The following is a 14,519-nucleotide window of genomic DNA, read 5'->3' as shown; positions in this document are numbered from 1 at the left end:
CAGCTAGCCTTCAGCCTGTGGGAGTGCACTTGGAGCTGGCCTGGACCTGACACTCCAACACAACCCTTTCCTGGCTGCGCAGACCTGAGCAAATGGCCTCACCTCTCTGGGCCTGTGCAACTGGGCCCAGCTCACAGAGGACTGTGAGTGAGGAACAGATGTCGCCCATACCCTACCTGTTAGTGGCGAAGTTGAGAATGGAATTGTGAGCATGGAAGATGTCTCCAAAGTTGTCGTGGAAGTGAGTGGTGAAAGTCACAGTCATCCCCACTGGCAAGGCCGTCAGGGCCTCCTTGTTATGGGTGTGCAGGACAGGGCTCATGGAGACTCTCAGGTAAGAAACTGGAGATACCTGGAGAACAATGGACTGCTCTGGTGATGCCCCTGTGCTGGAGCTTGATCTTCCAGAATACTCTTCCTGAGAAGAGATGCCTGCCCCCATGGACCTGCGTTAGGGGGGTTTGGGGACTGCCTTAGGGGTTTTCAGGAAAGGAAAGGCTTCATTCTTCAGAGAAGCCTCAGCTGGGTATACAGTGCACCCTGCTTGTAATCGCAGCACTCTGGGAGGCGGAGGCAGGATTGCAATTTGAGGCCAGCCCGGGCAACTTAGGGAGACACTATCTCAAAAATAAAAAACAAAAAGGGCTGTGAAATGTAGCTCAATGCAAAGGCTCTGGATTCCATTGCTAGTATGGAAAAACAAAAACCAACCATGTTGGTTACCCTCAAGGCCAGCCAGGAGCTGCGACCTGTGCATCAAGGAGGCAAGGGAAGTGGGTCAGCTGGCAGCCCAACACAATGAAGCTGGGACCTTTGCCCCATGCCGGGCTTAGATCAATTCGTCCTGCAGTTTCTCTGCTGGAGACAGGAAAGTTACTTCTGAACTACTGTTTTATGAACCCAAATGGGCAAAATACACATCCTACCTTCACGGCAATGATGATGGTCTGGTTGGCCCCAAAAGACTCCTGGGCGGTCACTTCGATTGTGGACGTCCCGACCACAGTGCCGGACACCAGGAAGCCCCGCTCATCAATGTGCACCACGGGGATTCCCTCGGGCCCATCGAGGACGAGGTAGCTCAGCACAGCTGCGCCATCCCTTTGGGAAACAAGACAGATTTGCTGTCGCAGATGGCCTGGCTTCCATGCCTGGGGGTCCAGGCATCTGCAGCTGACTGCTCCTGGGAGACAGAAAATTGGTTGTGGCCATGAGCCCATGGGCCGCCACTGTCTGCAGCCCCATCAGTCACCCAGCAAAAAGCAAATCCAAAAACCCATGGTGCCAAGGATAGCATGCCTCCCCCTCTTCTGAGAGAGGTGCGGGGGCGGGGGCGTAGGCCAATGGGGAGCGAGTCCGGGAGGGCTGTTGGTTTCACTGGTGACATGAGACACACTGTAGAGACCGTTTGTTTCTACAGTGCATGATTTTCAATTTACTGCAGCAGGGTGGCCTGGCATGGTTGACAGAACATGGGGCTCTGAGGGGACCCTGTGCTGGGCCTGAAGCAACCTACTAGCAGCTGCATGCTTGTCTCCTCTCTACCTCAGTTTCTACAACCGCAAAGAGGAAGTGATGATCCTGCTCTGCCCTATTTTAGAGGGTTGGCAGCAGGACAAGAACCTTGAACCTTCTTGGAAGGGTTTTCAAACAACTGACACCATATGTGCACTGTGTCAGACACTAACCATGCAATATCTTATACTTTAACTAATGAAGGAAGAACACAAAAACAGGCCTCTGTTTGCCAGGGCCAGTTTCCTCTGGGTTCCGACAACTGTTGTGTCTGCCCCCAACCTTCCTCCCCTACTATCTCCTTCCTTCAAGCCTGAGGAACTCCTATGCATTCTCCAAGAGCCTGGGTTCAAGCCGCTCCCCTAACATGCTCATGTCTTGTGCTCTTTGTTAAGCTCACGCTCGGCTGTAGCACATCATGTTCTTGCAGCCCTTCCCAGCTGTCCTCCTTGAGCAGCACCTTATGTCACTCATCTTTGTCTTCCTGAATCCTAGCACAGTATTAGGCACTCGGCTGCTTCTTGGATAGATGAACCCCACACATTTCCCAATCAGTAATGGGTTGTGTGGCCCATGGAGGCCCCTGCCTGGCCACTGCACTTGGGTACAAGTCATCTAAAGGAAGGCAGCCCACAGAATCCAGGTGGCAACTGCATTTGCTCATAGCCTCTGAACCAGGGCTCCGAAGAGCCGGCTGGGGGGGTCTGGGGTGGGACCCAGATTTGCATTTCAACTTGCTCTAGGTGCAGCTGTGGTTGCTAATTCATGGGCTATGCTTTTGAGTGGCAAATCCTAGAAACACAGGGGCATTTCAAAAATTTAATACTTCTGGCTTGGTACTCACCACTCCCTTAAAATACTAGATTTCAGCAGGGAGCAGGAAAATGTGTCTGGGCTGCAGGGTGGGGAAGGGAGTCTCTGGGAGAAGGACTGTGGAAGAGCCAAGCAAACACAGGGAGGAGGAAGAGTGCTTGATTCCAGCCCAGCTCAGAAAGCCTCCCTGAGAGGCCAGCTCCTGACACCTTGACAGATGAGGCATTGGATGCAAGCGCAGCTCTTCCACCTCGCTGGAAACGAGCTGAGTCACGTACCTGTTTGTCTGTAGCTTTATAAATGAGTTGGGAGACATTAATATTTGTTCTGCTTCTATTTCAGGGTTCAGCAGCCGCAGCTTTTCAAATACCTGGAAAAGAAGGTGAGCCATATTTCCTATGACACCCAGAGTCTTGTCCAACCCAGGTGTCACATGTGCTCTTGCCAGGTGGAGAACGAGGATGAGAAAATTTCGTCCCCAGCACCTGCCACATGTTGGGAGACGTCATGGGAGGGCCGGCTCTCAGAGAGGTCTAGGTGTGATGAGAAACAGTAGGCAGGTCATGTGTGCCTGGAGAGCCGGGGTCACAGCCACGCTGTCACCAGTTAGAGTGTGCTGCCTTCCAGCACAAGGGCATGGAGAGTTGGTGCACAGCATCTCAGGGCCTCTGCCCCTCCTGTCACCAAGACATCCTCCCAGCCAATGTCATCAGCTAAGGATAGCCCCTTCCTCCTCTTTGGGTCTATCTCATTTCTTCTCTTTGTGGCTTTCTATGGGGTTTTGGGATCAGGGGAGTGGCGATGATTTTGGTCCAGCAAGTACAAGCCAGCAATGCTGACCAGATCTGAGCCAGTCACTCCCAGGTGCCCCACAGCCCTTGACAGCTCCTGGCACCCACAGATGCGCACAGGCTGGGCTCTCCGGCCCCTTCTCAGTACTCTGACCATGGCCACTGCTGCCTAGGGACCTGTGACTAAAGCTGCTGGGTGCCTTCAGTGTGGTGCACAGCTTGCCCCTTGCTGGGCAGCAGGTGCTAGGTGCTGAGCTTCCCGACTGTCTTCTCATCAGAGCAGCAGGCCATCGCTATGGCCTGAGCACCTAGTAGTATCTGAGCTGAGCTGACATCTGAGCTGACTGCCGTCTTTGCAAAGGATACTGGCCAGCTGTCCCTGCCCTCAGCTCCTGGGTGCTGACTACATAGAGAAGGCCGTTTTCTGATCTGTAAAATGAGTCTGAAGTGAATCATCCGAGCTATGACAGCCACAGTGGTGGGACTCATGTGACCTGAGCTAGCAGAGCTGGTGGGGTTTTGGTGTCAGGGGCCACCTTCTGCCAGGCAGGTATCATGCAGAGTACAGTGGTCTGGCCAACGTTGGCCAAGATGTGGCTGGCAGAGCAGACAGAGCCACAAATAGGCTGCCTCCTATGTCTTAAACATGCATTGCTTGGCTGCCCTGTTTAGATGAAGGTGACTTAGCTTCCTTTCCTATCTCAGGAAAGCAACAGTACCAGCACCATGGGAGATGGCAAGTGACACATGACATCACAGTCAGGTGGACAAGGGGGAGTGGTGGAGTCGCTGCTGAAGGGCAGATGATTCTACCACAGGGCAAAACACCACGTTTCTGGGGCAAGCTGCCCACTGATTTTCACATGGGATCTTCCTATTTTTAAATATCAGCAGCTAATTACAATTGTTTTGAAGGCTGGCATGAGCCAAGTAGACCATGTCTGGGGGCGGGACCCCACTTCCCTGCTTTCTGATTTCCTCTGATTCCACCTACCCACAGGGACACTGAGACACAGAACTGCAGGGGCCCAACTGTGACCAAAGAAACTGGAAGCTGCCTTGCATTCTCGGACAGCTGCTGGAATTATTTTATTTTTAAGCAGGAAAAATACATAGTTGTACATGTGTGTATCTGTGAATGACTACCTGTGTCTCTCAGTGGATGTGCATGTCTGTGTATGCGTGGGTGTTGTGTGTGAATAAATGTGTGCCTCTAGCCTTTCTGTGCATCTGTTTAGATGTCTATAAGCATGTGCACATGTGCGCCTGCGCAGACAGGCGAGCTGGCAGATGAGCATTTCTGCCTTTGCAAATTTGCTTCCCTGGCCCTGGCGTGGCATATGCTTGTGTTAGAGACATTTTATTGTGCCTGGGCACGGCTCAGTGTGATAGTGCTTGCCCAGAATGCACAAGGCCCCGGGTTCCATTTCCAGCACCACGGCCAATTAGGGGAAGAGGAGAAGGAGGAGCTTCCCTTTGGCCCTCCCTTCTGCAGCTGGGGATGGAACCCAGCCCTCTTACTCTTTATTTTGAGACAGTCTTGCTGAATTGCCCATGCTTGCCTCAACTTGCAGCTGTCCTACCTGGGGCCCCACAGCAGCCTGGCTTCCAGGCTGTGCTGCCTGGCCCGGCTGTCTACAGTTATCCCTTACTATTTTGTGGTTCAACTTTCATGAACTCACTGTTTCGCAGGTTTTCAAAAAATATTAATCTAAATTATTAGCAAGGATTTGTTGCTATCTTGCAGGATTCTGCAGTACCGTACAGTACTTATATGTTGTTAAAATTACGTAGGTTTACGAGTTTAGAAAATGGCTAAGAATATTATAAGTGTTCTTAAAAGTGTGGGAAAGGTTTATAAGAGTGTGGGGCTTATAAAGCCTTAAAATACGTATAAATACTAAAAAATATAATATCGCTACTTCACTGATTTTCACTTATGGCCGGTGTCTGGAACGTAACATCCATGATACGTGAGGGGCCGCTGTATTTCTTCTTGGGCAGGGTACTCTTTCCTTCTGATGTTTCATGGATGCTCTTTTCTTCTGCAGTACAGGATGACCTAAGTGTTGCCGGAGGCTCAGAGATTTCAGGGTCCAGTGAGCAGAAAAAAGTTCTAGAAGCTCAAACTGCTTTTTGAGACCAATTTACGAACTCCTCCACTCTACAGAGAACCCACAGAGCCATCCTCTTGGCAGGAGGGACAGGTTGGCAGGACCTGTGGGCCAACAGGCTCTGGGCCAGAGAACTGCCAAGCTCCATCTAGCCAAGCTCCACAAGTGTCTGTCACTTAAGCACAGGTCAGCAAAGGACTGGCACGAGTCAGGCACAAGGAGCACCAATTTCTTCCGGTCATCAAGGCCCAGTCCAGAACACAGGCTTGGACCATTTCTGGGCTCACCAGGGCCACACGCACTTGTGCTCTGTCCTCTCACCTGCTCCTCACCCACATAATGGCTGAGACACCCTGTCAACCTGAGAAATTTAGACATTTAACCTAAGTAACTCAGCAGTTCCGCATCCTGGGGTGTAGAGAACAGACCCTTGGGTCTGTTTAAACTCCAGAATGTAATGGTCAATTAACTATGTCAATTTGATAAGTTTAGAGGTTTAACTAAGAGGCTCAGCATGGGGCCAGGGTCCTTACTTTCTAAACATCTCTCTCTCTGTGCCAGAGGAGGGCAGGGAGGTGGTGTGAATGCCAGACTCACTCTGGAGCGGGTAACCTGCTTACAATGTAAGGGAGGAAAACAGGCTTGCTTCCTCCTCCTTTGCTCTTGTTGCTTTTGCTGTCTTCTGCTGCCTTGGACTGTTGCCCTCTGCCATGCTACCCTGCCTCGGAGCCAGCTGATTATGGACTGAAACCTCCGCAAACTGTGAGCTAAATAAACCTTTTGGGCATTGGGTATTTTGTCTTAACCATGAGAGAAAAGTAAATAAACCCCACATTTGGCTGAATTCCTTGATTCTCCCTTGCAGACGGGAGGGGGCAGGTCATTCATAACAGGTTCTGAGGTCTGAGCTTGGGGGCCAGTGGAAGGACTGTTGGGGACCAGGAAGGAGAGGAGGCCCTGCCTGTACCACTCTCTCCCTCACAAGTTACTAATGCTCCGCTGGATTTAGAACCGTTTTTTACCTGGATTTGGATTTCATCTGACAACTCTCTGGCGAGACTGTGCAGCTGTCCTGCCCTGGGCTCCTGGGCCCTGACCACCACCCGAAGCCCAGTCCGGCCTTTCACCCGGGCATGCACAGCCATGGCAAAGTTGTACTGTGACGGGAGTCGGATGGACGCCTGGGGAAAAGATATCAGACATGTTTGCAGGAGAAAGGCCCAGGACCCTACACTGTCAAAGGGGCAGATGCGATTCCCCAGTGCTCAGGTCCTGAGGCCTGGGCCTCCTGCTAACCCCCAGCAGCACACATAACCATTACCCCAGCAGGGTGTGTCATCACTTCCCAGGCTCCTTATATTCACCCTGGGGAGCCTAGGTCCTTATAGTAAGAGCCCTGATGCCCAGAGGGACTGGGTCTTTGTAGAGTTTCCAGGCAGAGCCTGCTATCTCAAGATATCTGTGGATGAGTCACATGGTCATTGTCCTATGTGAACATATGGGAAGTCCCCAGTACTGGGGACAAGACCTGGCCCCACCAGTGGGAGAAGCATGGGGTTATCCTGTATAATGCACTCAGGGACACCTTCAGGAAATCCTGTCCCTATACTTGCTCTTCCCAGGACTGCAGCCATGGTTCACAGGGGCCACGCTGACCTCAGTGAGCACATATCCAGCAATGAAAGGCTTGCCTGCCTTCCAGCTTTCAGACCAGAGGGGCCAGGCACCCTGGGCAAAGCTAACAGAAGGGGGCTTTGCCTGCAAGGTGAAACATGAGGAACCTCCCACGATGGCAGTTTCATCTCAGGAAGGGGTCAGCAGCTGCAGACAGGCCCTGGGACCTTCTGGAATTTGTGTGCTGACCCCCCTCATGGCTGCTCATGTTGGTGCTATCTGTCATATACATAGTCAATCACAGCTGTGGTGCAGATGGGGCCTGACCTCCTGGTGAGGTTGATAAGTTCAGGGGTTAGAGCAAGAAGAGTGGGTGGTTGGGACTGCTATCCTAGGAGGGACTACCACAGATGGCACGGGACTGAGTTAGTCCTCGTGAGGGTGGGCTGATATGAAGAATGAGGCTCTTCCCTCCCTGCTCTTTCCCCAGCCTACAGTGACTTTTGCTTTCACAGATGCTCCCACCTACAGCCACACTGAGCTGGCCCCATGCTCCTCGGTCTCCAAAACTGAGCCCAGAAACCTCTTGTCTTCACAAGGCAGCCTGCCTCGGTATTCTGTTATAGCAGTGATGCAGAGACACCCACCCCTACGAAGCCACCTGCTGTGCTTGGTGAGGGGAGAAGGGCGTCCCACTGCACTGAGAGGGAAGGCAGAAAGGGGCCAGGAGCATGTAGAATACCAAGGCCCTGTGAGATGATATAGCAGGAAGCCAGCCTGAGCTAGGGGATGTAGGGGTCTAGCAAGGTAGTTACCTCATGGTAGCGCCCTCGGAGGTCCAGGATGTCTCGCTTGGTGACAGACCAGTGGAAGGTCAGGCCTGGCACAGCATTTCCGAAGGAGAATGGACTCTGGCTGTTGGTGATCCCCGTGACATAGACAGGCATCTAGGGCAGAAGCCAGGCCTGATAACCACCAGCAGTCCCAGCTCTGGGGACTCTTCTCCCCTAAGAAGCTTTCCCTGTTCTGAACTATCCCCTGTGGCCCTGGGGTGTCTGCAGCCACCTGAAGTAGCACAGCTCACCCGTGCCATAGCTCCCCTGGTGTGGGAGGTGGCTGTGGGCACTGGCTGGAAGGATGTGAAGATGGACTCGCGGGGATGAATGCCAAGCCTGAAGGAAAAGCCTCACAAGCACCCACCCAGTGTGGAGGAGCAGGGCCTGAGCTGAGTAGAGATGAATGGCAGCTCCACAGAGGAAGTGGGAGTGTCTCACACAGAGAACCGTGCTATCCCAGTGGTGAGTTCCAAGCCAGGGTGGGAGCCCAAGACCCCCAGTGCCCACCTTCTGCCTTACCTGCGTGCCTGTCCGCATGCGTGTGATGGGAGCCCGGATCCTCACTGCCTGAAGCTGCAGCACCTCCACCTCCACAAGGTCCTAGGACAACGGACCCAGGGTTCAGGCTGGCTGGGGAGGCTGGGGCTTCTGCTCAGAGTTGCAAGGCTTGAGGGCAGCAGCCATGGGCAGGCTTGTTCTGGGGAAGTCCCTCCTGCTCTGTAATGTGTGGGCCCAACTGACCCAGCTGCTCAACTGGGTCATCACAGTGGACCCAGCACAGAGACCAGAGTCTGCTCTTCTCAGACTGGGCAGCTCTGCTGGGCTGGTTCTCAGATCTTCCAGCTACCGTCCTTCATCCTGACCACTGACTCCTATTAGTCTGACCAGAGACCAGCTGCTTTGGGTTCTTCCTGCCCTCTGCTCCTCTCACAGCTCGCCCCATCCCTCCCTCCCTGTGGCTACTGCTGGTTCTGTGGCCTGGCTGGATCCATGGCACCAGAAACCTCAGAATCACATGCTCAGCATGGGCACACCTACCCAGCTTCTCAGACTCAGCTGGTGGCCCTTGTGCTGCTGAGGACCATAGGACCTTCTCCAGCCCTGCCTGGGGCCTGGCAAGGTCAGACATGAAGAACAGAGAGGGCCACTGAGAACTCAAGCTGGGCACCTCTGGTTGAATTTCTTGCTGCCTGCCCTTCTGGCCACCCGGATCCCAGAGAGGAAGATAAGCCAGTTCCTGAAGCCCAAACTGTTTCTTTCAGGCGAGGGAAGCAGGGCTTCCGGGGCTCCTGCCCTGTACTCTCCAGGCCACCTGTCTGCACCAGGCACACCACCAGGGGACAGTCCCATACTCCACGCTTTTGTACTGTTTTTGCAACATCAATTCACAGAAATTGTGGCATCGAGCCCAGCCACTTCAAAAGCCTTTGTGGTTTAACCGGGACACTTGGAGGGCAATGCTGGAACTGCTGCAAAAAGGAGCCAGCAGTGAACCCTGTGAGGGATCAAAGTCAGCCCTGGGCCGTGTGGCCCCCTGCAGGGCAGCACACTCGCCTGGGCCTGCAGGATCTGTGCTCAGATGCTCTGAAGCAGAGCCCTCCTGGGTGGATGAGGGGCGGGGATGACAGGCATCTGAAAGGGCCCTCATCAACAGCAACACTGAGAGTGACCCCACTCTGTCCTTAGCAGAACAGCTTCTGGTGTGGCTGTGAGAGTACCACAAAGTGGAGTTCCTGCCATGTCCCTGCCATCATGGAGGGCTGAGGTGTCAGGGACCCACATGCCCTGTGCTTCTCATCCCTCAGCTTTGCTGGGGATCGAGACCAAAGAGCATCCACCCTGAGAAAGAACAAAATGGGTGCCTCTGCACCGAAGAGGGTAGGGGCAGCACTCCTGTGGAGAAGACCGCTCAGACTTGGCCCTCCAGCTCCTGTGACTGAGAAAGGAATCCAGAAATGATCCCATGCCAGCAAAGAGACTAGGTGCCAACTTAGCCTCCAGTGGAGCAAAAGACATTCATGGGTGACTTGGGTTTTCTAGCTTCCCTGAAATACAAACCCAGGTCTTAAAAAACCCTTGGTTTGTAGTTGTCCATACTGACAGTGCACACCTCTGTCACACACACACACACACACACACACACACACACACACACACACAGAGCGTGCCATCCACAGTGCCTCTTCTTTTCCTACTCAAATCCTCAAGGAAAAGGTGCCGAGAGCCCAGTGTTCTGACATCCTGGAGCGCGCCGTGGTGGCCATGGCTGCTGGCTGGTTTCTTAGATAACTCATAGGCAGAGTAGACGGTAGCACAATACATGAGGGTTCCCAAGGATGGTGGAGGGGAAGCCAAAGTATTTGCCTGCATCTCAGTTGCCACCTGGGAACCCCCTTGGGTGGGAACTCGAAGGTTGTGTCCCATGTGATACAGCTAGAGACATGGGGAGACCCAGCCTGATGAGGGGCAAGCTCAGGCTGCCCTCGGCAAGGGTAACAAGGGCTGCACCCTTTGCCACAGTGGCCTAGCACCCAGGATGCCCACCCTGGAGGTCTCTACCCCAGGGCGGGTTTGAAGGGTTCAAGCCCTGGCAGTGCATTAGATACCTGAGAGATGACGATGACCTTGCCAGTCTCTGCGTCCACAGCTTGCACGACTCCAGACACGGTGCCGTTGCCAACAGAGAGTCCCTGCACCAGCCCAGTGCCACCCACAACTGCGATGCTCTCATTGCTGATGGAGAAGAGGATGTTGGACTGGGGCTGTGGGCCGCCCTCCGAGGAGATCTGAGGGTGAGAAGTCATGGTGACTGTCATCACCTGTGTCCATGCCCACTCACCCACCTGTCACGCAGCCAGGACAGGGCCCCTGGAAGCTGCATCCCCGGGGCCTGGCAGGGGTGCAGAATGAGATGGACAGGACAAGCCCTGAGCACCCACCTGCATCATGGCCCCGATAATCAGCGTCACCTTCCTGGGCATCAACCGGAATGGGGGGAAGACCTAAGGTGGAGACAGAAAGAAGGGCCTGAAGGCTCAAGCTGAGGCCACACACACTGCACACTCAGCATTCCTCAGAAGGGGCAGACAAGGGGTGTGGGCAGCTCCTGAGCTACTTCTGGTGTGGCCTGAACCCCACCCAGTCAACCGAGGCTCTGTGCTCCCTGGGGCATGTTCTGCTAGTTCATTTGAGGCGGCAGCCTAAGCAGCAGTTTTCAAAGTGTGGTCAGCAGCCAGCAGCATCGGTGTTGCTGGGGACTTGTAGAACACACGCTGTGGCCCACGTGAGATGTCTGGAGCAAGAAGTGGGCCCTGGGGTCTGGGACCTGACAAGTCTTTCAGGCATACTGGTGCATGTCCAGGCTTATGATGCTCTTGCATTCGACAGTCTCCTTACTCTTCTTTCCAATGTTGCTTCGGTCAGAATCTTCAAACTTCTAATGAGATAAAATGCCTTTCAACAGCGCCCTTCTTCAGAGGCCTTTTCTGACTAGGAAAGAGGGAGCAGCCAGAGTGGACAGGAACGTGAATGCACTGGCTCTGTGCAAGGCAGAGACCTGCATCCTCCTCAGGCGTCCCCCTGAGTGCTGCTGTGCATGGCGGAGAAGCTGTTGTATGCCCAAGGAGTGGTTTAGCAGGCTGAGCTATTTATAGGTGGAGATGAATTCCTCTGCACAGTAGAAGGAAGGTGCACTTCCATCTGGAGACACAACTGCCTCCCCTAGCTTGGGAATACAGACTAACAAAGCTGGTCGGGGCCATCCAGTCCAGGCCCCCAGTGGAGGCAGGCAGGAGCCAGTCTCAGGCTGCTGCTAATGGAGGTACTGAGGCAGGGTTTCCTGGCTATGGTTGCCCTGGTCTCTGGCTACAGTGCAGTGATCCTGAAAACCTAATGAATGACACGTGATAGGCTCATGTCACACACAGAGACCACACAGAGACCTCAGAGCTTGCCTCATGCAAGAACTGGCTGCAGCAGGCGTTGACTTTCAGCTCCCTATGCTTGCATGGCCCCTGTGGCTGGTACCCACTGCCCTCCAAGTACCCAGCCTAAAGATTGAAACAGATAGCTGGGTTCTCCCATTCGCGATCCAACATGTGCCTGGTACCCGTCCTTGGCCATGTTTGCCAGTAACAGTCCCTGCCTGTGCCCTGGCTATAGGATAAACCTCACCCCTCCTCAGAGTCTCACAAACCTCCTGCATCACAGAGTGGTGTGAAAGTCAGCCGGCCCTCCCCTTACGGTGCTGCCCTCAGACCCCATGACTGATCCAAGGCCAGGGCAGGCTCTCTGTGGTGGCTTCCTGGACTGCTTACTGCTCCCAGCCCATCCCAAAGGCACACACTTCCCCCACCAGGAAGAACCCATGTTACTTCGATCTGTTGTGGGGCTGAGGTGATCCTCTGTCCAGCTTTATCAGTCACACTGGCAGTCAGACTGGTCTGGCCAATGGCCACGCCGTGCACAAGGAATGCAACTGTGTAGTCGTCAAGGGCCTCGTCGAGGGCTCTGAAACAGAGGGGAGTACTGGGATCCCTCCTTGGGAGAGGTGGAGGCAGGCCCATGCTGTCCCTGAGGTGTCCTCCCTGATCCCTGGTGGAACTCACACTAGTGTGACAATCTGGGAGGCTGCCCGGAGCTTCAAATCCATGAAGGCGAAGTACTTGGCCAGAAAAGGTTTCTTGTAAGAGTCCAGCACGCGGATGTGAGCCTTGACTGTTTTCCCAATCTCCACCTGTGACACGAGGGACAGAGGCTGGGGGTGGCATCTCTTCAGTGGACCAGTTCCCCAAATGTGGCACCCATGACACTATGTCAGCTTTGCTGACCTAAAACCTAGGGACCTGAGAACGTGGGGACTCAACCAGTATGACATCTGGACTCAGTCAGCCAATGAACAAAAAGCATCCAAATGCTTGCTGTGCACCAGGGTTGGGGTCTGGAGAAGCACAGATTCTATTCCATATTCTTAACAAACTAAGAATCTAAGTAGGGCGATACAGTGCTTAGAACAGCCTCAGGTATACAGAAGGAGCTCAATAAATGCTCACTGACCCAACAGCTCACACCTGCAGCAAGTAGAGAGCAGTAAGGCTTAATGAAAACAGAGAATTCTAGTAAGAAAATCAGCAGCGGAAATAGGACAGTTAGAGGAATATTTGAAGCTGGGTAAGAAAATACTCACTTCCTAGCTAATAATACACTGTAGCTGAGGAGTCTAAGCTGCACAATGTTCCCCTATTCATTACCAACCACTGCATCTACTTAGAAAAGCAGAAACCTGACAGCAGTGCTCTGGAAGCCTGGCTTCACTTAGCTCAGCTGTTTGGAGTCATTAAAAAAAAAAAACCAACTATTTACAAGAAAGAAAAACCTATGCCTATTCTTTATCCGTTTTGTAAGACAACTTAGAATTAGTGAGTTTTACTCATTTGCCCCTGAAATACTAGAGGATCCAGCTCCTGTATTGTGGGGGAAAACTTCCTGCTCTGCAAGGTGTGTGCCTGGCTGTGCAGTCACCACCGTGAGCTAGAGAAAACAAATTCCCACGTCAAGGACAAAGGAGAGCCAACCTGGAGCAGAATTTACTGCCAAACCTAATGTGTGTCAACTTGGGATGAGGACATACAACTTCAAATGCAACGCTGCCCCTCCCACACAGTGTGAAACCAGGATGAACAGCAACAGCCATGAGGACAACACTGTCACAGCCGTGGGGCTTTTTTAGTTTCTATGGATCAGCAGAGGGATTGAATCAGGAAGCTTCCACCAACCTTGTCAACCACTCGGACGTACAGCTCCTGAATGTCTGAGACATGAATGATAGCCTTTGCTGGGGACGAGAAGGCCAGGCACAAGTCGTGGATCATGAGGGTTGCGGAGCCCGGGAGCAAAGGGTGCACCTGTGAGGTAAGAGTGGCTGGGTCACAGAACTGCAGGATGCCTCTCTGCTCAGGAGCCTTGAGCAGTGCCTGGCCTACTGGGAGGCCGTCATCTGGGGATCACAAGGCCAAGGACAGTCCTACCCCAAACAGGGTTCTGCCCACCTTGGGCCAGGCAGCATGAGCTGGGAATATAAACAGAGACAACATTGATCTAACTGGACATTTTATGGAGAGAAGAAAATAAGCATCTGCATGTTACACATTCCTCTGCTCCACACAGGTTTGCTGCCACTTATCGTATTGCCTGGGCATGCATTTTACCGGGGTGGTTTTCTGAGCTGGGCAAGCAGGAACAAGTCAGGAGGCTGTGAGGGAGCACACAGGCTGTCACACACCCAGGCATGGAGTTGTTGCTTGCAGCCTACTGTCTCACGTGTTGGGGGAGATAAGCAGGGAAAGGAGGGTGAGGTATACAGTGAACAGTTTATTATCTGCCCAGCTACAGTCTCAGCATCAGCAGCCTGTAAAAATCCATTGGGGACTCAAAGGAGTTGCCATCTGTAACAGCTTTACATCTGGGCTAAAGTTCTTTAGCAGCTGCCTAGTGCTCAGCACAGAGCTAGGCACAGGTTGGGTGCAGCCTCTTGGTGCAGTGTCACCCCACAGCACACTGCCCTATGGCCCTGGAGCTCCATCACACTGGTCTTCTGAGCTGCTGCCTGCCTGCCTCCGGGCCTTGTGGAGAAGCCTGGGACTCTTGGACCCGGGGTGCCGCTCAGTGGTCCAACTTGCTTAACATTCACAAGATCACCCCTAGCACTTAAAATGATGGTGTGGGGACTCTTCTTGTCCCAGCCTTACCTGGTGGCTCCAACTGAACCTTCAAGTGCTGGTTTCCCTCACCATCCTAGTGGCTCACTGCCATTTGTAATTCATTCTGGATGCCGGCAT

The 14,519-nt window shown here is 53.3% G+C and overlaps 1 protein-coding gene across 1 annotated transcript in view; it reads right to left on the bottom strand.

Annotated features, from left to right (window-relative positions):
- Positions 1-14,519, bottom strand: part of Nup210 (nucleoporin 210) — a 96,316-nt gene that overhangs the window by 12,441 nt on the left and 69,356 nt on the right. Inside the window, exons 21-31 of the mRNA XM_004648050.2 lie at positions 13,458-13,586; positions 12,291-12,418; positions 12,057-12,192; positions 10,623-10,685; positions 10,290-10,469; positions 8,203-8,283; positions 7,663-7,794; positions 6,256-6,414; positions 2,607-2,698; positions 927-1,101; positions 177-352 (exon numbers count right to left, since the gene is read on the bottom strand). Of these exons, the coding sequence (XP_004648107.1) occupies positions 177-352; positions 927-1,101; positions 2,607-2,698; positions 6,256-6,414; positions 7,663-7,794; positions 8,203-8,283; positions 10,290-10,469; positions 10,623-10,685; positions 12,057-12,192; positions 12,291-12,418; positions 13,458-13,586 (1,451 nt within the window). The remainder of the gene's footprint in view (positions 1-176; positions 353-926; positions 1,102-2,606; positions 2,699-6,255; positions 6,415-7,662; positions 7,795-8,202; positions 8,284-10,289; positions 10,470-10,622; positions 10,686-12,056; positions 12,193-12,290; positions 12,419-13,457; positions 13,587-14,519) is intronic.

The sequence above is a fragment of the Octodon degus genome, unplaced genomic scaffold (genome assembly GCF_000260255.1).
Source record: "Octodon degus isolate 3935 unplaced genomic scaffold, OctDeg1.0 scaffold00350, whole genome shotgun sequence".
Taxonomy (NCBI): Eukaryota; Metazoa; Chordata; class Mammalia; order Rodentia; family Octodontidae; genus Octodon; species Octodon degus.
The sequence above is the reverse complement of the archived record's forward strand: the minus strand, read 5'-3'. Positions and strand labels throughout refer to the sequence as shown.